Consider the following 21,975-nt stretch of genomic DNA (forward strand, 5'->3'; position numbering starts at 1 on the left):
CAGTTGTATAGTGCTTGGATTTGCATTTATGATTTCTGGGGCACTTCACACATACTGTCCTCAATGCTCAGGGCGGTGGTGGAAGGCAGGCTGGGAGGCTGTGGCTGGCATGTTCTATAGGGAAGAAACTGAGCACACGGGTGAGGATCCATATGAGCCTGGCCCGGCCCAGGCCTCACTGTTTCCTGAGCACATTCGCTTTGCTCTTTTGTGCCCAGCTTGCGACCAGCAAGCTTCTTGGAGTTTGGGGCAGAATCTGCTTATTATGCCTTATCTGCCTTGATGTGTTTGTTTGTTTTTTCCTGATTATAAAATTAACACATATTCATGGATAAAAAAATCAAACATAAGAGTCAAACATTCAGAAGTATTTAAAATGAAAAACTGAAGTCCCCAGTGATCCTAGCCCCATGTTAACAGTTTGGGCATGTCCTTGTCTTTCTAGATTTTCCCCCTATTAATATATAGATACATAGTAACATCTTCTTACTTTGCAACTGGCATTTTTCACTGGACAAGATGTAGTGGAAGACATTGTGGGCTTCCTTCCCTGCCTCTGGGCCCTCTAGTCTGGCTGGATGTCCACTTATTTGCCCAATCCCTTCTTCATGGGTTTGGCCTTCTTTTCCGCTTCTCCCTGAGTGGGTGCGGACAGGGCCTTGCCTTGTATACATATCAGGGAGCACTTACTGGAGTATTACCAAGGGTCATTTAATGTCGCATCCACAGCGTCTTGTTGCCCTGAAAGTTTATACTGATCTATGAGCATGTCTGTTTTCCCTCAACCATGTTTTCCCTCTTTTTAATATTTGGTAATTGTGTGAACAAGCAAAAAAGGCTCATTTTTATAAATTTTCCTTTGAAAAATGATTCACACTGAGTAGTTGGCAGCAGCTGTCTGGGGGCCATATTCATAGGGTTCATGGTGAAATGCGGAAGCACAGCTTCCAGGTTGCTGTCATTCCCTACCCAGGTCCTTCCTTCCCATCACAGCTCTTTCATGCTTTCCACTCAGGCTCACAGGCCTATCCCTGGAGGGATTTCCACTTTGGGGCTGAGAAGGCTGAGGCCCAGAGGGCTGGTGTGCCTTTCCCTAAGTTAATAGCAGAAGAGAAGAGGGGTTGGGGCCCATGTAGCACCTCTGATAGCACTGAAGCTGTGGGCAGGGAGGTAGTCCAGCCCTTAGGAAAACGACAACTCTCTTTTTCCTCCGTGATGTTTTTTTGACTTTTGGCTTCTGCTGCTGTCTGATGGAACCAATAAGCAGGCAAGATGGTGTCCCTGTGGGGCCCAGGGACTTCCAGGTAAGGAACTGAGGCCTAGCACACCATGCTGGCTCTCAGGAGAATAAGAGTCAGCTGCAACATATGGATATATTGTTTTAAAAATGACATTTCTCTTAAGACTTTAACTCTGCCCTGATGAAAATTCACCTCTGCTGTTGAACCTTCAGTTCAAATGCTGAACCTGTTACTTGGTTAAAACCTTGCCAGTTGAACACTGTGCTCCTTTAGGCAAGGCCACCTGGATGTGTGTGGGGACATCAGTTTTCTGTGGCTGAGAATGGACTTGCTGGGCTAACTACTCTGGGGGTCACAGGCAAGCTAGAGGTGGAATGGCTCTGGGTGGTGGTCCCCTCTGTCCAGGATGCTCCCTTCAGAGTGCTGCCTAGGCCAGACCACCTGGCATCTCACGTGGGTAGGTCGTTGGCAATGTCTCTTGAGAACCATGTCTGGGTGAGAGTTGGCTGGTTAATCAGGGTCTACAGCCACAGGCGTTCCCAGCCCTCGTGACATCCTGTGCCATTTGTGGGAGTCTGTGCCACAGGCAGGAGCCTCCATTGTACCCACATGAGGGTGCGAAGGTGAGGCTGAATCACTACAGAGGTGCCTATGTGTGATGTGGTGTTCAGTTGGGGGCAGTAGAGGGCAGGGCAGACCTGAGTTTAACCTGGCCCTGGGCTTTCCCGGCTGTGGTGCTTTGGGCAACTTACACATTTGTAAATGGAGGATTGTGGTGAGGACTCAAGGAAATGAAGAAAAGCACAGGCTTCAAAGAATATGGCATGCCTTCTACCTGTCCTGTAACCACTGGGCAAGCTCCTCCAGGCCTGCAGTACCTGGCTGGCCCAACAGCACGCACCCAAACAGAAGTCAGCTGTTTTTCACCTCAGGGAGTCTGCAGTGCAGTGGGAGACAGATGTGGAGGCTTCCTTTTTATGGGTGCTGAGGGAGGGGGCCATAGAGGGTGGCAGGGGCTGTGGTAGGAGGAGGTGCCCGGTGAATGGGGCTGAGGGTTTTTACTCTTGTCATCTTACCACCACTTGGTTGCATTACTGGCTAAACATTTAAGCTGGGACGCTGAGAATTCCTGTCCATTTTAATGGTGGAACTTGCTTTGAATGACTTATAGTTTGGCTGGTTTAAAAGCAAATGAAAAAGGCAGCATGTGGCAGCCTGTCTCCTTGGTCAGGGGCCCTTTTCCAACGTAGCTGACTGGCCTGTGGAGTGAACCTTAGCAACTGGGAGGGCTGCTCATATCCGAGTATCATTCTCCTAGGTGTACTTCCGGCTCCATGCTTCCATCCTAAAGCTCCTGGGGAAGCCCGACTCTGGGGTCAGTGCAGAGGTCCTGGTCAACTTCATGAAGGAGGCTGCAGAAGGACCCTTTGCCAGGGGCGAGGAGAAGAATACACCCAAAGCTTCAGAGAAGTGAGTAGCACGCTTTCACCCAGCAGCTTACGCCATATGTACCTCGATTTTTCATTTACAGCAAGATGACATTCCAGGTGAGTTCTCTGGAACTCACCTGGAGACTCCTGGTTGCCAGACAGAGATATTTCTGTTGAAACTGAGAAGGAGAGGCTGAGTGTGCAATCCCAGGTCACCTCATGCTGGATTCATGCTCGGTGCCACCCCATCCTCAGGGGCAGGTCCTAGGGAGAAGCCAACTCCTTCCCTCTCCCCATTGGGACACAGCTCTGCCCTACGCAGAACATTATAGGAAAGGAGTTTTCACATTGCAGACTCAGAGCAACGTGAAAACTCCTTTCTTCTAGTGTTCTGCATAGGGCCTGGCCTAGTGCCCACCACACAGGCGTGATAGCCCCGTGACCCATCCTGCCCCACAGCATTTACTCTGGGTCCTTTTCCAGGGCCTCTCCCAAGAGTGGGGACTTGTTAGGGCCTGTCTGCTGCCTATTCTCCCAAGAAGCAGAGCATTGGAGGCTCTTCTTGTGGTGCCAGAGACCATGGGGATGCTAGCACCATGGTGTGGTCCCCTCACTGGGCTGGGGAGGACCCTTGGGCCTCCCCTTGATTGTGGCCCAGACTTCTTTTGCTCTGGTGTCCACATCTTGGAGCTTCAGCTCATCTTGCCCCATCTCTGTGCCCATACCTGGCTGGGCACTGTGCAGGGCTCAGCCAGGTGCCGGAGAGACCTGCGCCCAGACTATATCCTTGAGGCCCATTGTCTTATGGGAGAGATGAGCATGCATGTAGCATGTCACCCAAGCGGATATGGTGTGTCCTAGGAATTATAGGTGTGTACCTTTTAGTCACAGAGGGCCCCCAAGGTACAATGATGTTCTCTTTTATTGATCGTAACTCTTAAAAAAAATTATTGGGGTGCCTGGGTAGCTTAGTTGAGTAAGTGTCCAGTTCGATTTCAGCTTAGGTTACCATCTCAGGGTCATGGAATTGAGCTCTACATCGGCTCTGTGCTCAGTGGGGAGTCTGTTTGGGATTCACTGTCTCCTTTTCCCTCTGCCCCTCCCCCTGCTCATGCACAAACTCACTCTCCCTCTTTCTCTCAAATAAATCTTCTTTAAAAATTATTAAATTATAGGGGCGCCTGGGTGGCTTAGTTGGAAGTGTCCGCCTTCCGCTTAGGTCATGATCCTGTAGTCCTGGGATTGAGCCCCACGTTGGGGAGGGGAGTCTTGTCCTTCTCCCTCTGCCCCTCCCCCTACTCATGCACATGCTCTGTCTCTTGCTCACTCTCAAATAAATAAGTAAAGTCTTTTAAAAAATTGAATTATAGGGATCCCTGGGTGGCGCAGCGGTTTGGCGCCTGCCTTTGGCCCAGGGCGTGATCCTGGAGACCCGGGATCGAATCCCACGTCGGGCTCCCGGTGCATGGAGCCTGCTTCTCCCTCTGCCTGTGTCTCTGCCTCTCTCTCTCTCTCTCTCTGTGACTATCATAAATAAATAAATAAATAAAATTAAAAAAAATTGAATTATACAAATAATGCGTAAATATATATTTTAGTTATAGAAAATTCTGGCAATATATAAATATATGGGCTAAAATGTGACAAATACACTTTCCTCCCCAGAATTAGTCACTATCTATAGTTTATTTTCTCAAATAATTATCTGTGCATTTACACACATTTAACATTTACATGTACAATCGTAGAGGTTTTTTTTTTTTTTTTAATATCATAAAAACAGACTACTGAAGGTGCTATTCTAGAGTTTACTTTTCCCCTGACAAGGGGTCTGGGACCCCATCCATAGAGATAGTATCCCATTCATGCCATTCAGTCTGTGGGTATGTATTATTCCATAGCATGGGTGCGTCATGTTTTCTATAGCCATTTTGATGGAACATTTCAGGTATTTCACTTTTTTGCTCAACAGTGTTGTAGCAGGTATCCTTGTACACATGGGACTTTGCAGTAAATCCAGACGTTTTCTCTATCTGCATTTTGTTGGGGATTAAATCTGTCAGGCATCACGTGGAAGGGTACTGACTTGGCATGGAGGGGGATTAGGATGGGTTCCTCTGAGGAAGGGCTTTTCAGCTACCCTGCAGTCTCCCTAGGGCTTGAGGCCTGAGACGGTTGAACAGTGGCCATTTAAGGGCTGGAGCCCAAGTGGGTACCATGGGAGCAGCTCCTTCAGCACCTTGAACCACCAGCCAGGGGGTTAGGTTACTTGAGGTGTGTGGGAGCAGTGCAACCTAGGAGGGCAGAGGAGGCCCTTGAAGGTAGCAGGTCAGGAAGGGTTCAGCGCTCAGGAAGGGCACTGTTTCAGAGCAGCACATGTCCTATTTCGGTGGGATGTAGAGATTCTAACCTGCACTCCACCCATCTCCCACAGAGAGAAGGCCTGCCTGGTGGACGAGGACTCCCACTCTTCAGCTGGGACACTGCCGGGCCCCGGAGCCTCCCTCCCCTCCTCCTCTGGCCCAGGTCTGACATCCCCACCTTACACAGCTACTCCGATTGACCACGATTACGTCAAATGTAAAAAACCCCACCAGCAGGCGACGCCGGACGGTACAGTCCCTGTTCTCCCTACTGCCAGCCCAGGGCGGCACGCCAATCACGGGGGAGGGTGCTTCGGGTGATGATTTGCTTTGTTTTGGTGAGGGGGTGGGTCTGGGGTGACACGGGCAATGTTGCGGCTGTTCATTAACCTCATGGCCTCACGGTGATTCTGTGCTTCCGAAACATGCTCAGGGTCGCCACCTGCCAGCTAGCCCACCTGGGGGCTGGGAAGGGGCAGGGCAGGCTAAGGCATCTTGCCTTTGTGAGCCTACATCTTCCCACCTGAAGAATGGGGATGTTGAGGGGTACTTGGAAGACTCTGTGTACTAGCTGTTGGGATCTGCAGGCTGCCTTGAGTGGCCTTCGTGTAGTCAGCCCAGTGATGCTGGCATTGTGCCTGCATTATTACGGCATGTCTTTCTGACAGCCGTGGGAAGCCTGAGTCTCTCACCCCTGGGAGTCCAGACAGTGGGGTGTGGGAATCAGCTGGGACTGTGTATGAGGCCGTCCCACATGGGATAAGGCAGGTGGCGACCTTTGAACCACATTTCTTACTAACATTAGGAGGCTCGCATGCTGACCTCGTAGCTTGATTTCTTCATGTTCTCCTCACCTTTAAAGTGATAAGCTGTTATAAAGTCTTTGCTGAAATGAGCAAAATTGGTGGACTGAGAGGGCGTTAAAGTGCGGCCCTGGGGAGGCAGTGACAATGCCGATAGACACGCAGGCCCTCACTCACAGGTCACTGATTGCATCAGGCTGTGGGGGAAATAGGCCTTGCTCTGCCTTCTCCAGGGCATAGGACACCCCTCACCCATTGCATGGGTTCCTGAAGTGTGCCGTGTTGTGAGTGAGAGGGGTGTGAAAGCAGATTTAGGGAAGCACTGAAGGAAGCTAGGCATGAAGGCCCCCTCTGAGCCTCTCTAGGTCCCGGATTTGGTGATCTGAGAGGAGAGGAGACTTGTAGTGCCCCCTTCTGGAATTTGCTTGACCTACAGGGACTGTGTGGAGAGATGTGGAACTGAGTGTGTGCTGCTGCATGACTGCATCACCTCCCTGTGCCCCAGAGAGTGGATTCAGTCCTGCACACGTCCTGAAGCAAGGTCCTTCCCCTTCTTACTTAACCCGAGTTCAATAGGAAAACTTCCCTGTTCCCAACATTTTACTCTTGAAAATATTGAGAAAACGTACTGGATATCAATCTCTGCTTTACAAATCCATTTTTGCCAGGTACTCCTGTGAGGATTTAATATCATACCAGCTTTTATGAGAAAGGGATGCCGCTTGTGGCTGTCCACAGGCCTGTGACAGGCACCCCTTCCAGCCCTGCAGGTTCAAGCTGAACTTGGGTAGCAGGAGCCCCTAGAGCTGGAATTGGCTTTCCTGGTGTAGGCATACTCTGGTAGCAGAGAGGAAGGGAGGCAGGAAGGGGCCATGATGCTGCCTGGCCCTACTGTCCAGCTGTCCCGTGCTGGCGCACACACATGTACATGGAGTTGTAGGGAAGCAGAGTGTTGGGGGCAGGCGCTGTGTGACATGTCCTAAGTGCCAACATAATGGTAGTTTGCTCTAGAAGTTTGCAGGGGGAGCCACACATATGGGCTCAAATAGAATTTTAATGGTTGTACATTTTTCAATGATTGTAAAAACATTTTTTTTCAAAGTGATTTCTGTCAGTGATGTGGAGCCACGGTCCGCTTTCACCCAGTCCCAGCTCAGTGTGCCAGGAAGCTCTGCACTGGCCATGCTGTGCTGTGCACACAGGCCTGGCTACATAGCGCTTTCAGAACTCCTGCCCTCCTCACCTCAGAAAGAAAGCAGTGTCTACAATAGGAAAATGTTTGGGCCCTAAAATAGCCATGCCCTTAAAATGTGGCCGTTTTAGCTGTTATACTAGCTTGTAGGGAAGGGCCCTAGCTTTGGAGAAGTAGCAGATTGCTGGTATCGGGATATGCTGGTAGCCTCAAGGCCTGTACTGCCCATCTCTGCTCCTGCCTCCTGTGACCCAGCCAGGGCCACTAGCCCTGAGAGGAGAATGTATGGCCTTACACTTTCCATACAACTCCTCAGCTTGAGACCAGCCTCCCTTGGGGCAGGACAGGGCATTAGTGCTCACTCTAGGCATAGCTGAGCCCTTCTACAGGAAGGCTGATGGGTGCTTCTAACTCGTACTGACCAAGGGAAGCAGGTCAGGAACTCACTCAAGGCCAGATAGGGAGGCCAGGGCAGAGCAGGCCTTGGAGTCAGGGGGATCTGCATTGCCATCCCAGCCCCACTGCTACCTGACTTGGCCACTTTGGGGAAGGGACTTCACTCTGAGCCTGTTTCCTCACCTGGAGAATGGGAGTAATTTTTTCTTGTGGGTTTAAAGGAAGGTGCTCCCACGTTGTAGCTACATCCTAGATACATTCAGCCCCAGGTCATCAGAGTTGGCACAAGGGCCATGCAGCATGGCACAGTGAGAGAAACCTAGGTCTGAGGCCAGTCATCCTTGGTTTGCACCCTGTCTCTCAGGCCGGTGGTGTGACCTCAAAAGAGGGGCCAGCAGGGTCCTTGGGAGCAACAGCCTTGGGAGTAGGCCTGGGCCTGTTCTCTGCACCCTGGATCCTGTCAGAGGCTAACTTGTTACCAGGTAGACAAGGAGACAGGCATTAGGATTTCCCCTTGGGTGTGGCTAGGATACCCCACATTCGAGCTGCCCTTCTACTTTTGTATATCTCTGCTTCAAAATCAGAAATCAGCTGGGGTCAGTTCTTATTTGGTGTACATTTTTAGGAGTGATTTAGGAAAATACCTTTACATTTTATGTAGATATTCAACATTTGATAGTAGGCTTCTTAGTAGAACCCATATTTACTCTCCGGACTGGCCCCACTTGCACCCATGTGCCATCCTGCACTAGCATTGAAAGCTCCCTACAGCCTGTCCACAGGGTCCCTTAGAACTGGCCCTTGGGTTTCTTGGAGACTCCACTGAGTCAGATGTGAAAGCCAGCCCTTCTCAGCATGGTTGGGAGGGTACCCACAGCTGACCTGAAGAGGGCCCTTTGGCCAAGTTGAGACACTGAGATAGAGAAAGAACTTAGTAGTCAAGGCTGCCACTACTGGCAGCCCTTCCTGTCTTATTTCTCCCTTCCATCTTGGGACTTGTCCAAAGTCCTGAAATCTTTAGCGTTAACACTTCCTAACCAGGAAGAGGAAATCACATAGGGAGTACATTATGACCCTTAAGGAGTTCCCAATGATTGCTGTTTAACATGTTCAAACAGAGCATAATGAGATTTCTGAACAAATTCTGTACCCCTTCCCAGCATGGAGTATGTGAGCGTATGTGAGTAACTGGGCCCTACCACATGGCAGTGTGTGCTTGCTCTGGGCTGGTCCCCCGGAGAGGTGCCCGTGGTCCTAGCCTCACAGCTGCCCTGCAGGCTTGGCCACGTGTCATGTTTTCCTGGGAGGAAGCTGAGCTGAGGGCAATTGGGTGCTCATCTAGGGCTGCCCGCTTAGCTGGGGAGGAGTCAAGGGAAAGTTGAGGTCTAAGTCTCCTTCCACCCCAGGCCAGAGAAGGCTAACACTGGGAAGGTCCCGTATTTGCTGACCTGATGGAGACTGGATCTGTAGGCATTTCCCTGCTTTGTTTGTTGAAGGTTTGATGGTAGCAGGGCTGAGGGAGCAGGGTTGTTATAGGACGCCTTGGTCTATAACTTGGTCCGGCTTAGCCAGCCTTCAGGATGTGTACATGGTGACGCTATGACTCTGTTGGACAGCCAAGACCCTTGCTATTTACCTGCCATGCTCCATGTCACCTGAGACTCTTGGAGCCCAACTTTCCCTTGACTCCACCCCAGCTAAGTGCCCTTTGGTCTGTCTGAGGCTGAGCCTTCTGTGGGGTTCTTCAGCCAGCCCATGGCCATGCCTATTTAGTGCCCATCAGCATTGTGCTGGGTGCCTGGAACAATCCTGGTTCCTGCTGCAGGTTCTTGGGGAAGACAATGTGAAGCTGTGAATCAGCTAAGGGTCGGAGTGCAACTGAAACCACCCCCAGGAGACCTGGCCTGGCCTTGGTGGGTGGGAGGCCTTCCTGAGGAGGCAAAGCTTAGCCAAGGTCTAGGGGGTGTCAGTGTTTACTATGAAGGTGGAAAGAGAGAACATGAGGGTCAGAAGAGTGGGAGCCATGGAGGCTGGTATTCAGGGTTGCAGGATGCCCATTTGGCCCCATCAATAACATAAACATAGTCTGCCCTTAGCCCCAGGCTGTAGGGTGTGGGCCATATGGGAAGCCAGGGTGCCCTATGCAAGCTCCCATGTGACCGTCTGTCCTCACCTGCCATGCTGTCACCGTTTGTGTCGTGTCCCATTTGTGCTCATCCTCGCCTGCTCACCCACACTACCTCCACCAATATTGCCCGTGCTGCCCCTAACCCTGACCACACTCTGTTCTCCAGGCTTTGTCTTTCTGCTTGCACTGTCACGGCTCGCTTCAGGGGACAGCGCAGACCGCATGCTTAGTCCTCAGTCCGGCTCCCTGCTCCCCGTGATCAGGAGCTCCTCCATATCTGCTGGTCCTGTGATTTGGAGAGTGTGTGTTCGATGTGCTTGGCTTCTGCCCACAGCCTATGTTCTCAGTTCTGGCCAGATGCAGTGGTGGCCTCCTCCCACTGCCCGTCTGCCTGGTGGGGTGGCTTAGTCCTGTATTTCCATTGCTTTGCTCTTTCTGGCTTTAAAAAATTAACAAAGGCGACAGACTCTAAGATACCAAGCTATCTTCCCAAGGACAAATGTGTCAAAATGCACATCGTGCACAATAGCCAAGACACTCTGAGGTGGGTCCTGTGTGCGCAGGCCACAGTGTCCAGGCTTGAGGCGGGGGGCACCATATGGCATCAGCCCTCACCAGCCCCCCTTCCCAGGGCGAAGGAGAAGTCAGCTTACAGTAGGCAAGCTACGTTCCATAAACAGATGTTTCAATGTGAGAGAGACCTGTAGTGGAGCTTAGGTGCCCCTGCATGTGCTCCTGCAGGGTGGGGACTGATGTTGTGGCAGGAAGGGAGGCTGTCAGAGGGCAGAGCCAGTCACCTTTGTTCTCTTCTCCATTCTTACTCTCCAAGGAACCTCTCCAGGCTGTAGCTGGTAATGGCATATGTTGAGTGCCTGCTGGACATAGAAGGGGACCCCATGAGGAAAGCCAGGAGGAGGGCACCCTGATCCCTGCTGCCTGATTGAATCTGTGGTATCTTGGGACAGTGGTTGGTGCCAAGAGGTAGTGCCGTAAGCTGGCCAGGGCCCTGGTGGGTTGGGAGGACTTCCTGGAAGAGGTAGCCGTATAGATAGGCCTGCAGGGCCATTTCAGGTGAGGGACAGTGGGAGCAAGGACATGGAGGTTGGAGAGCCCTACTGCATTTGGATACTGAAGCAATTGGGGTGGGAGGAAGAGAGACCTTGCAGTGAGAGAGCTTGGGAAACCACCCGGGTCTGAGATGGGGCACAAGGGCTCTTTGCTCTAGGTACAGTGTGACGGAGCGATGCATGGTGAGGATCACACAGTGAGTGGTGCACATGAGTCCAAGTCTTGTCCCAGCTCTGAGCACTGGGGGGCCAGAGGGGTGGTGCTGCTGTCTGCACATTGGCCACAGCAATACTCTGAGCACCTGCCTGCGTCTTCTGTGTATCTGCCTTTTTATCAGGGGTCCTCATGTATCTGGTATCTCTTTTGGGCATCTGTCCAGGCTTCTCAGCCTGCCAGAGGGTGCCTCTACCACACAGTTAGCCTGGCTTCCGGTGGGTGTGTTTTTTCCTGCTGATCATCAGGGCCCACTGGGGCAGAATTTGTCCGGTTGAGAGATTTGTCAAAAGATCAATTCCACCCAAGTTTACTGTTCTTAGAAACCTGTTGCTTTCTAGTTGGCAGAGCATTTGTGATGTTTTCAGGGCTCACTAGTCAGAGTTGTCGCGGATTTTGATGGTACAACCACGCCTTTTCCCTCAGACTTTCATTGGACTGAACTGATGGAATAAATGGTTGTGAGCTGTTTCTAGTCTTAACTGCTGGAGCAGGTGGAGAAAATGTACCAGGAAACTTGTGTCTTGTAAACAAACTTGTGTCTTGTAAACTTGCTCTTTTAGGTTGACCTGGAAATCCTGAGAATGTTCAAGGGCTTTGAAGGGAATCAAACCTGAACCAGAAAAATCCTCAGAATACAGCCTGCTCTCATACTCAATGAAATGGACAGGCTTTCTGTCACCAAGCCAGATCCCTTTCCCTCTGTGTCCCCAGCTGTCGTTCCTTTGCAGTTGGCCCCACCTTAGAAGTGGAGGGTGTCGTCAGCAGTTGGCTGGCAGATAAACATCCCTCTAAGGATTCAGGGGAGGGGCTGGGGTGGCCTAGAGGCATAGATGTGAAATATTCCAGTGATTAACAGTAAGGGAATGAAATATTTATAATTTTGCCACAAATATTAATTAGTGTGAACAGATTTTGTGTGGGCAGACTTTTAAAAGAACATTCTGAAGAAGAGCAGAGCCAGCCTGTACAGCTTGTCCACTAGTGAGTGTGTCTTTCCTATTGATTTCCAGGCAGCTCCTTAAGGAAATCAGGAGTCTGGGCTGTGGTCAGTCCCTGGAGTCCCATTTAGGTACATGCTTCTCTGGAAGACTCTCTCCACCCAGTCCTGTAAGAGGCCTGGCTTTCCAGTGAGTCTGGTTCTCCTATGCGGAAGAGCTTTCCCGTTGTCTCCTGCACTGCCCCAGGACCAGGAGGCCAGGAGAACCGCCAGCCCAGGCCAATTTGCAGAACCTCTAGGTGGTGGCAGAGGCAGGAAGGCAGCCAGTTCTGCTCATCCCTTCTGGCTCTGCTCCAGCAGGCAGGTGAGAGAAGGGAGGGCTGCTGCCTCCAGACTTGGCAGCCTTTGCCTGCAGAACACTGGCAGACCCACCTGGTTCTTTTCTGAGCAGCAGCAGCACAGGCCAGCAGCCTGGGGGTGTCCCACGGTGCCATCGGAAGTGGAGGCAGCACCCCAGGCTATTAGCGTACAATTAGACACAGCCGTATGTCTGCTCATTTGGACCCTTGGCCCACAGCGTCCCAGAGAAGGAATGTGACACCCATAGACTGCTTTGAGGAAAAGGTGAGACTATAGCCAGGCCTGGAGGGAAGCTGCGGGTTCTCTAAGCTGGAACTGTGCCCCCCCTCCCCCTTATCAGGGTGTGCTGTGAGCATTCATGCTGTGCAAGGTGGTTCTGTGCTCAATCTCAGTCTGGCTGGCCAGGAGGCAGGCGGGACACGTTCAGAGTGGTTTGGGCCTTCCTTGCCCTGGGGCATCCTCTGCCCACTGACAGAATGATTCTTTAAGAGGTTTTCATTCCTCTCTCTCACTCTAATGATGTGGAAATGAACTTAGTTTTCTTTTAACCTAACTTGCTTCTTGGTGTGAGTGAGACCTTGGTGTGGGTTGCTTCCTAGTATTCAAAATTAGTATGATTTTAAATAGCTTTGTGCCAACCCTCTCTGAAAGAATTGAAGAGAAACTTGGCCCTGGGCTCTTACTAGCAATGACATGCTTGTGCCCTGTTTCCCAGACGTGCACCTCTTTCAGGGGTGGGCAGGATCCTTGGCAAACACCCCCTACCATCTTGCTTCACAGGTGTGGTAAGGAGGTCCCAGCTCCAGCCAGGGCACCTCAGTGTGCTCAGAGGCCACCTCGAGCTCTGACCCAGCAGCCTGACCTGCATGGGGCGCTGCTTCCAGACCCATGTCACTTCCCTCAGGGCTCCTTAGGTGCTCGCAGGCACCCCTGTGACAAGGGATTGTCTAGGAAATGGTGCGCCCCAGGGCTGATGTTGGCTTTTGTTCTCCACCTTTTCAGAGGGCGGGCTGTTCTGGGTTCCCGTGTGTATGTCTGAGGGACTCGAAGCGAGAGGCCTAGTTGTGGTCCCTCAGCTTACGTGTGCCCTGCTTTTTGGCTGTGGCTGTCATGTTGTTTTTAAAGAGTCTCAGCAGAGGCCCCACCTACTGGGGGTCTCAGCAGACCTCCCTGAAGCCCAGCACTGCCCTGTCTTCCCCCCCAGCATCCTTAGTGCAATCTGCTGCCTTGCCTGCTCACTCTGGTGCATTAGAGCTTCCCTCACTAGGCAGCATCAAGAGGGTATTAGCATGTTGGGAGTAAATATCCATTTGCTTAAGCCAATCCATGGTTTTTGTAATAATCACAACTGGGATTCCAGCAAATTAGCGATTCTTTAGGCCCAAAGCCCAACAGCTTGTGAGTACGTGAGCTCATCCGGCAGCATGCCAGTTCTCGTGAGATCCTCCTGGCTAGGCTCACTTCCCAGACGCTTGCCACACGGTGCGCTGCTCAGCCGTGCAGTGACTACAGCTGCTCTGGATGCTAGTGAGAAGCGCCTGCCCTGGCCTGACTTTCAGAAGGACTTCTTTACTGCAGGAATGTGGCCTGCCATCTTGTCTGAGCCATTGGTGTTCTTTTTGGTGGTGCCAGAGTAAATGCTGTGGGGCAGAAGAGTCACGGGGCTATCATGCCTGTGTGCTCGGCACTAGGCCAGGCTCCTGTGGGGATCCCATTTGTGTGTTGAGGACAGAGCAAGGAGAGTAGTGATATATTTGTTGGGATGCCTGGAGCAGCCCAAGTGGCAGATCTGGGATTGGAATATGGGTCTGAGACTCTTGAGTCCTGGGCTCCTGCGGTGACCATGTGTGGCCTCTGAAGGCAAGGGACTGCTTTCCACAGAGACAGCAAATGGTCTGCCCCTGCCATTTCTCTGGGAGAAGTGATTCTCTCACACTGGGGACTTGGGTTTAAGACTTCCCATGAGAGCTATAGGCCTGCCAGGAATTCCTATCTGGTGTTCACAGAGCCTTGGGGTCTGGCCTTACAGGTCAGGGAAGAGCCCCTCACTGAATATGCGGCAGAGGGGTCCAGCCAGGTCCCTGCTCCCTCATTAGTAACACACAGAGCCTCTGTATTGGCCACTGAAGAGTCTCATGTCCCAGTTTCTTTCTTTTTCTTAAATATTTTATTTATTTATTCATGAGAGACACACACACACACAGAGAAGCAGGGACATAGGCAGAGGGAGAAGCAGGCTTCCCACAAGGAGCTCGATATGGGGATCGATCCCAGGACCCTGGGATCACGACCTGAGCCAAAGACAGACACTCAACCACTTAGGCATCCCTCATGTCCCAGTTTCTATTAGTCCACCAGCCCAGCTGATACTAATACCCACCAATTACTGGGCAGTGTGCATTCCAAAGGCAGCTAAGGAGGAAGGGCTGTGGCCATCTGAGAGGTGGCTATCTCCAAACCCTGGTCAATGATCAGACATAGGGGAAGAAGGTAGAGCAGCAGAGCTGCCTTTGGAAGCACAGGCCTAATTCCATGTTCCTCTGTGCAGGTAGGCCCACTTTGGACGACCCTGGCATGTCAGTATGTAAGAAGTGATTACCACCCCATGCACATGGTGCTGCTCGGGTGTGATCTTCAGCCTGGCATAAGCAGAACCCTTTGCCCATTCAGAACAAAATCTGTAATGTCAAGTATGAGACATTACTGGAAAAAAAAAAATCAGTTCAGGTTCTCTGAAATAATGAAATTGATAACTGAGATGATATTTTGTGAATACTTATTGTGTATCAGGCCCCATGGCAAACATTTTACGTATATTAACATATTTAATCCTTGTAACAATTCTACGAAGCAGGGATTTGTATTATCACAGTTTTTATACAGGAGGAAACTAAAATGAAAAACAATTATGGCGGATCCCTGGGTGGCGCAGTGGTTTGGCGCCTGCCTTTGGCCCAGGGCGTGATCCTGGAGACCCGGGATCGAATCCCACGTCGGGCTCCCGGTGCATGGAGCCTGCTTCTCCCTCTGCCTATGTCTCTGCCTCTCTCTCTCTCTCTCTCTCTGTGACTATCATAAATAAATAAAAAAAAAATTAAAAAAAAAAAAAAAAGAAAAACAATTATGGCAATTGCATAGGCTCTCCAACCTAATAAGTGACTGAGCAGAATTTGAACTCAGGCAGCCTGGATCTCCCAGAATCCAGGCCTTTGATTTTTTTGAAACAACTTTACATTTTGTTGCCAGTTTTTTGGCCCACCAGGCCGCTCACTACTGCCCTCCTAGGGGGCCCCCAGTATTTGAGTTAGTTGAGCAAAGGGTTGGAGGGTCCTGAGGGCTATGTCTGCCTTTCTCCCTGTGTCCCTAGACGCTGTTCTACCATTGACCTCTCTGAGGATGTATAGTTGTGATTCATAGGTGGGGAGGGGACTTCACCTGTTCCAGGTCACACAACTAGTGAGTGGCATGAGAGGAACTTGAACTTGGCTCTCTTGATTGAGAGAGAGCTTCATCCTTCAGATACACAAAGTTGAAGACAAAGTTTTATTTTTTAAGGTTGTGTTTTGTCTTTAATATTGGCTTAATATACTTCTTTAAATAAAATGTAGTGACTGCATTAGGCTTAACAAAATATGTGTTTAAGTGATCATAGTCCACCTTCAAGTGATATTGTACTACTCATGTACATTGAAGGAAATTCCCATTTCTTGTACTCTTGTTTTCATTCCTTTTTACACAAACTATAAACTCACAATAGGCTGCTACTAGCTTTGCTTTAGACAGTACACAAGAATACTTTAGAGGAATTATGCATGAGGAAGAAGAATGTCTTTTCTATTATTTAATGATTTCTGAAGAACTTCATTTCTTTATGTAGATCTAAGTTTCTGTCTGATTTCATTTCATTCTACCTGAAGAACTTTTTTCAGGCGCCTGGGTGGCTAAGTGTCTGCCTTTGGCTCAGGTCATGATCTCGTCAGTTCTTGGGATCGAGCCTTGCATTGGACCCCCTGCTCAGTGGGAAGTCTGCTTTTCCTTTTCCCTCTGCCTCTCCCCTCCTGCTTGTGTGTGTGCACGCGCTCTCTCTCTCTCTCTCTCTCTCTCTCTCTCTCTCTCTCAAATAAATAAACAAACAAACAAACAAACAAATAAAAGTCTTTAAGGGGGGGCACCTGGGTGACTTAGTGCTTGGGCATCTGCCTTTGGCTCAGGTCATGATCCCGGGGTCCTGGGATTGAGTCCCTCCTCAGGGGCCCCGCAGGGAGCCTGCTTCTCCCTTTACCTATGTTTCTGCCTTTCTCTCTGTGTCTCTCATGAATAAATAAATAAAATCTTTAAAAAAGAAAAAAAAAACTTTAACATTCCTTGTAACTCAGATTCATGGTAAGGAATCCTCTTAGCTTTTGTTTGTCTGAAAAAGTTTTATTTCTGCTGCATTTTTGAGAGATACAGAATTTGAGGTTGACTTTTTTTTTTTTCTTTTTTCCTCTTCTTTTTTTTTATTTTTTTATTTTTTATTTAAGTCATCTTTACACCCTATGTTGGGCTCAAACTCCCAAGCCTGAGATTAGGAGTTGCATGCTTTTCTGACTGAGCCAGCCAGGCATGCCTGGATTGACTTTCTTCCTTTCTTTCAGCATCTTATTTTATTTTTAAAGATTGTTTATTTATTTATTCATGAGAGATACAGAGAGAGAGGCAAAGACATAGGCAGAGGGAGAAGCAGGCTCCATGCAGGAAGCCACATGTGGGACTTGATCCTGGGACTCCAGGATCACGCCCTGAGCAAAGGCAGACGCTCAACCATTGAGCCACTCAGGTGTCCTATCTTTCAGCATTTTAAAGATGTTATCTGACTTGCATGGTTTCTGATGAGAAGTATGCTATAATTCTTAACTTTGTTCCTCTATATATCATGTGCCTTTCTCTGCTTTTGAGATTAACTCTCTGTCTTTGGTTTTCAGCAGTTCGAATATGAGACCTCTGAGTGTGGTTTATTGTTGATGTTTTGTTTGTTTTTTAAATATGTGTGGAGGAGTCTTTGCCCTGCTTGATGTTCTCTGCCCTGCAGGAGTCTTTGCCCTGCTTGGTTTTAAATATGAATGGAGGAGTCTTTGCCCTGCTTGATGTTCTTAGCAATTTGATGTTTTTTTCATTATTTTTGGAAAATTTTCAGTCATTATGGATGTGTGTCCATCTCATTTCCCTCTGGGATTCTAATTAGTATGTTGGATCATTTGGGTGCTCTTGGGTACACTGTCTGATTTTCCCCCCATTCTTCTTTCCGTTTGGATGATTCCTACTGACCTATCTTCAAGTTTTGGTTATTTCTCCCTCCACTGTGTCAAGTATGCTGAGAAACTTGACAAAGGCATTCTTTGTGTCTGCTATTGTGTCTTTTATTTCATAGTTCCATCTCACTTCCCAGATTCCCCCTCTGTTCATGCATGTGTCCACCTTTTCTACTAGAGCCTTTAACATACTAATCACATTTATAAATTGCATCAATCTTAGTGTATTTATTTTAGTAATCTCTACACCCAATGTGGGGTTTGAACCCACAACCCCAAAATCAAGTCACATGCTCTTGCAACTGAGCCAGCCAGGTGCCTCTAATCTTACTTATTTAAAATTTTTCCCATCAGGTAGGTCCAACATCTAGGTCATCTCTGAGTCTAGTTCTGTTGATTATTTTCTCTCTTCCCAATGTTCTTTGTGTGAGTGTGTGCCTCATTTTTATATTGAATATCAGATATTATGTATAGGACAGAAGAAACTAAGTCCTTTTTATGCCTAGAATGGGCTTCTTTCTCCTGTTTCTAGGCTGTTAGGAGGGGGAGTTAGGCTAGTAAGAAGTTGAGGTGGGGTTGGGTTTTGTTGTTGCCATGGTTACCTTCAGTGCATCACTGGCTTCCAGTTCCTGTGATCTTACCTTCTTATGCTTATAGCAGGACTGATTTGCCAGAATATTTTCTCTTTTCTTTCTTTTTTTTTTTTTATTTTTTATTTTTTTATTTTTTATTTTATTTTTAATGTTTTTTTTTTTAATTTATTTATTTATGATAGTCACAGAGAGAGAGAGAGAGAGAGGCAGAGACATAGGCAGAGGGAGAAGCAGGCTCCATGCACCGGGAGCCCGACGTGGGATTCGATCCCGGGTCTCCAGGATCGCGCCCTGAGCCAAAGGCAGGCGCCAAACCGCTGCGCCACCCAGGGACCCCTCTTTTTTTTTTTTTTTTTTTAAGATTTTATTTATTTATTCACGAGAGACAGAGAGAGGCAGAGACATAGGCAGAGGGAGAAGCAGGCTCCCTCCGGGGGAGCCTGATGCAGGACTCAATCCTAGGACCCCAGGATCACAACCTGAGCCAAAGGTAGACTCTCAACCACTGAGCCACCCAGGAGCCCCTGCCAAAACATTTTCTCAGTGTTCCATTCCCACCTTCAGCCTTAGGCCTTTTGTGTACACCTCAGGGAGGGTTTCTCTGCATGTTCTTGCCCCCTTTCCTGTGGTAGACTGCTTTGCGTGTTACTCGTGCTTGCTAGCCTGGGGTAAGAGCAGGGCTGGTTCTCTGTTGTCTCTGTCCAGCCTCAGACTTAGCCAGATGTGCCCCTGCATCTCAGGAGTGGGGCTTTTCTTCCCCGAGGGTGAGGGGCAGGAGACTGCAAGTGTCAGGGCCCTGAATGGTTTCTAGCCCCTCCCACAGGAGGTGTTTCTTTTCCCTTCTCAAAGCTGCAGTGGGTCTTCACCTGTACCTGGGAGGCAACAAGATTCAGGCTCTCTCCCCAGCTGGCTTAAGGCTTTTGTTCCTTAGGGCCAAAAGGTCCCCGCATTTCCTGCCTTTCCTATAGCTTCAAACATGCCTCCTCTCCAGGCCTTCACCACCAGGAGGGTTTCCTTCAGTCCCTCTTCCTGCGTTGCCCCTGATCTTTCTCATGAGCACCGGTGGAGGTCTGAGGAGAGGAGCTAACATGTGGGTAGCAAGTTTCCCGGTATCTACATCTCCCAGGGATCTCTGCTTTCCCTCTAGAACAGCACTTGGCCTATAACGACTGGATAAAAATGTCTGTAGGATGCTTACCTGCTTCAGTTGTTGATGCTATTGTGTCTATGTGATAGAAACACTATAGAATAGTGTACTATTGTGCATCTTTTTCTAGCTCCACATTCAGCAACATCATGTTGGCTGGTAGCCTGAAATTGGCGTGGCGGGAGTATTTACACCACAGAAATTCATAAATACTACAAACGTGGGCTTCCCTCCTACCCCGAGAGCCAGTTGTTAACCATTTACCAGAACACTACCATTTGGGAAAACCATACAAGGTTGACCTTGGAGATTGGTGCCTTTGGTGAGTGGCTCAGTGGCCTCCGGGACTGGTCAGGCTCAGCAGGATCACAGTGGCTGTGCTCAAGCCATCTCCTCTGCAGGGCAGTCACCAGGACACTCACCCTGGGGAGGCCCCTCCATGTTGGAGCTGGTGTAGATTCATGCTGCTACTCTCTCTCCCTCCTTTTCCCCTCAGAGCGCAGCCAGGACAGCACGGCCGTGGCGCTCTCAGACTCCAGCTCGACACAGGACTTCTTTAATGAGCCCGCCAGCTCATTGGAGGGCTCCCGAAAGCTCTACGTGGAGAAGAAGCTGCCTGTTCCCAATTACCAAGCAGGATCAACTGGTAAAGACCTTCAGGGGGCCACAGAGGAAAGAGGTATGAAGGTCTAGGTTGGTGCGTTAGAACTGCTTTGGTGACCCATGGCAGTCTGGGCAGTCTGAAGAACATGGGCTCCTGAGCAGCCCAGGGCTGGCCTGGCTCCTGTCCTTGCACCTCTACCTGCTGCTTTGGGACCTCAGTTGGGCAAGTTACACACTTCTCTCGCCCTCTGTGCTCCCTGTAGGGTGGGAGCCATCCGATGGCCCACTCCGAGGGTTGTGAGGATGAAACAGGGTGGCTCAGAAAGGTGCTCGCACAGTGCCTGGAGTGCAGTGTGCACTCACTGACACTTGTTGTTGTTATGATCCCCGCAGCCCAGTGTGGGAAAGCCACGTCCATAACGTGAGTGCCCATGTTTTTTTTTTTCTTGCTACATAGTTATTAAAAAAGTCTTTGAATCCTAAATGTCACCAATGTGTTTTTTTTTTTAAAGTCTGAATCACATTAGGCCTTTAGGAAAAAGTGCCCCCCTTTTTGGGGCAGGGGGCCCTGATCTAACTCTGGGGCATGCCCAGATCTCCTGGGGCCTTCAAGGCCCCCCTTTGTGGAAGGCAGTGGGCAGGGACTCCTGGGTAGCTCAGTGGTTTAGTGTCTGCCTTTGGCTCAGGGTGTGATCCCAGTTCGGGGATTGAGTCCCATATCGGGCTCCCTGTGAGGAGCCTGCTTCTCCCTCTGCCTGTGTCTCTGCCTCTCTCTGTGTCTCTCATGAATAAATAAATAAAATCTAAAAATAATTAATTAATTAATTAATTAATTAATTAAAGGCTTCTTCTTTAGAAAGAAAGAAAGAAAAAGAAAGAAAGAAAGAAAGAAAGAAAGAAAGAAAGAAAGAAAGAAAGAAAGAAACCAGTGAGCAGAGCCCCACACCCAGCTCGCAGGAGAGCACTGGCAGGCTGTGTGTCCACAGTACCACTCAGGCTGTGGCTGGATGGCCAGCTAAGGGTTCTGAGAGCTTTCCCACCCTGGCCAGGGCTTGCCAAACAATAACAACAACTCAGACCATGCTCAGTGACCAGTGACCCTGTACCAGGCACTGTTTGAACTCCTTTTGTCTTCCTAACTACCCTAGGAAACAGCCCTGTGTCTCTTCCCGCATTATAGATGAGGAACCTAAGATTCAGAGAGGGTCAGGAATTTGCCTAGGGTTAGTCTGCACCCTTAATCTCTGCCCCATGCTCCCTCTCTAAGTGGGCTAGAAGGAGCAGCTGGGGTTGGTGAAGACCTCCCCTAGGATGTGTCCACACAAGCTCTCCCACACAGGGAGAGTTGAAGCTCAGGGACTCATGTGTAGATGTGGCCAGAGCCCTTCATGCTGGGAATGGCCTGTCCCAACTCTCTGCTCCTCGCCAGCCTCCCATAGCTGGCCTTAGCAGCTGGTGAGGCTGCATGCCATGTAGGTTGGCAAAGATGCCCTTATTAGGGTCAGGGAAGGTGAGGCTAGTGCTGCACTTTCTCACTAGGCACTTTTTATGCTATCCCAAAACGATGTTGGGTTTTGAGATAGCATAAACTGGGTATCTACAACTGACATAAACATACTGTAGGAAGTTTGGAAGGGGAAGGAAAAAGTAACCTATAGTCCCAACGCTCTAATACAGCAATTTTTGTTCATGTCCAGTCTTACAAATAAGATTATTTTAGCTATTGGACAGGTGAGGCCTGTCATCTCTGCTCCGTGGCCTGTTAAGCAGTGGACTGTTGTGGGTATTGTTGTGTCATCATGGGCCTCTCTTTACCGTGCTTGGGGAAGTGGGGGATGTAGGCTGGGGTGCTGAGCTAAGAGAGTGTCAGCTGTGGTCTGCCCCAAGCTGGGCTTTCCAGACACATGAGGGGCATCCCACCCCTTCCCTCCTTCCATTCAGAGTCAGTGGTTTAAGCAGACATTGTGGGGGCTTGCCACTGGTAAAGAAAATTTGAGTAGAACCAGAGTCACTCCAGTAGCTGGTAGACTTGAAGGGAAGCATCCTGCTTCTGTGGATGCATCTCTTCATTCTAAGCCCAGCTTTTCCTCGTAACTACCGTGAAGTTGGTGAGCTTCCTAGGAGAGTAGATGTAGCAGAGCATGTGTTCTGAGCCCTCGCTAGGCAGACTGCATAGCGAGTAGTGTGCTCCTCCAGGCCTGGCTCTG

General features: G+C 49.7%; 1 protein-coding gene across 4 annotated transcripts in view; it reads left to right on the forward strand.

Annotated features, from left to right (window-relative positions):
- The window catches only part of CABIN1 (calcineurin binding protein 1), a 154,415-nt gene that overhangs the window by 65,830 nt on the left and 66,610 nt on the right, over positions 1 to 21,975 (forward strand). For 3 of the 4 annotated variants that reach the window (XM_055322045.1, XM_055322048.1, XM_055322046.1), the window contains exons 25-27: positions 2,560 to 2,711; positions 5,106 to 5,284; positions 19,662 to 19,844. In XM_055322045.1, coding sequence (XP_055178020.1) covers positions 2,560 to 2,711; positions 5,106 to 5,284; positions 19,662 to 19,844 — 514 coding nt within the window. The remainder of the gene's footprint in view (positions 1 to 2,559; positions 2,712 to 5,105; positions 5,285 to 19,661; positions 19,845 to 21,975) is intronic. The other variant, XM_055322047.1, reaches the window with a different exon arrangement.

Source organism: Nyctereutes procyonoides, unplaced genomic scaffold, assembly GCF_905146905.1.
Source record: "Nyctereutes procyonoides isolate TBG_1078 unplaced genomic scaffold, NYPRO_anot_genome, whole genome shotgun sequence".
Classification (NCBI taxonomy): Eukaryota; Metazoa; Chordata; class Mammalia; order Carnivora; family Canidae; genus Nyctereutes; species Nyctereutes procyonoides.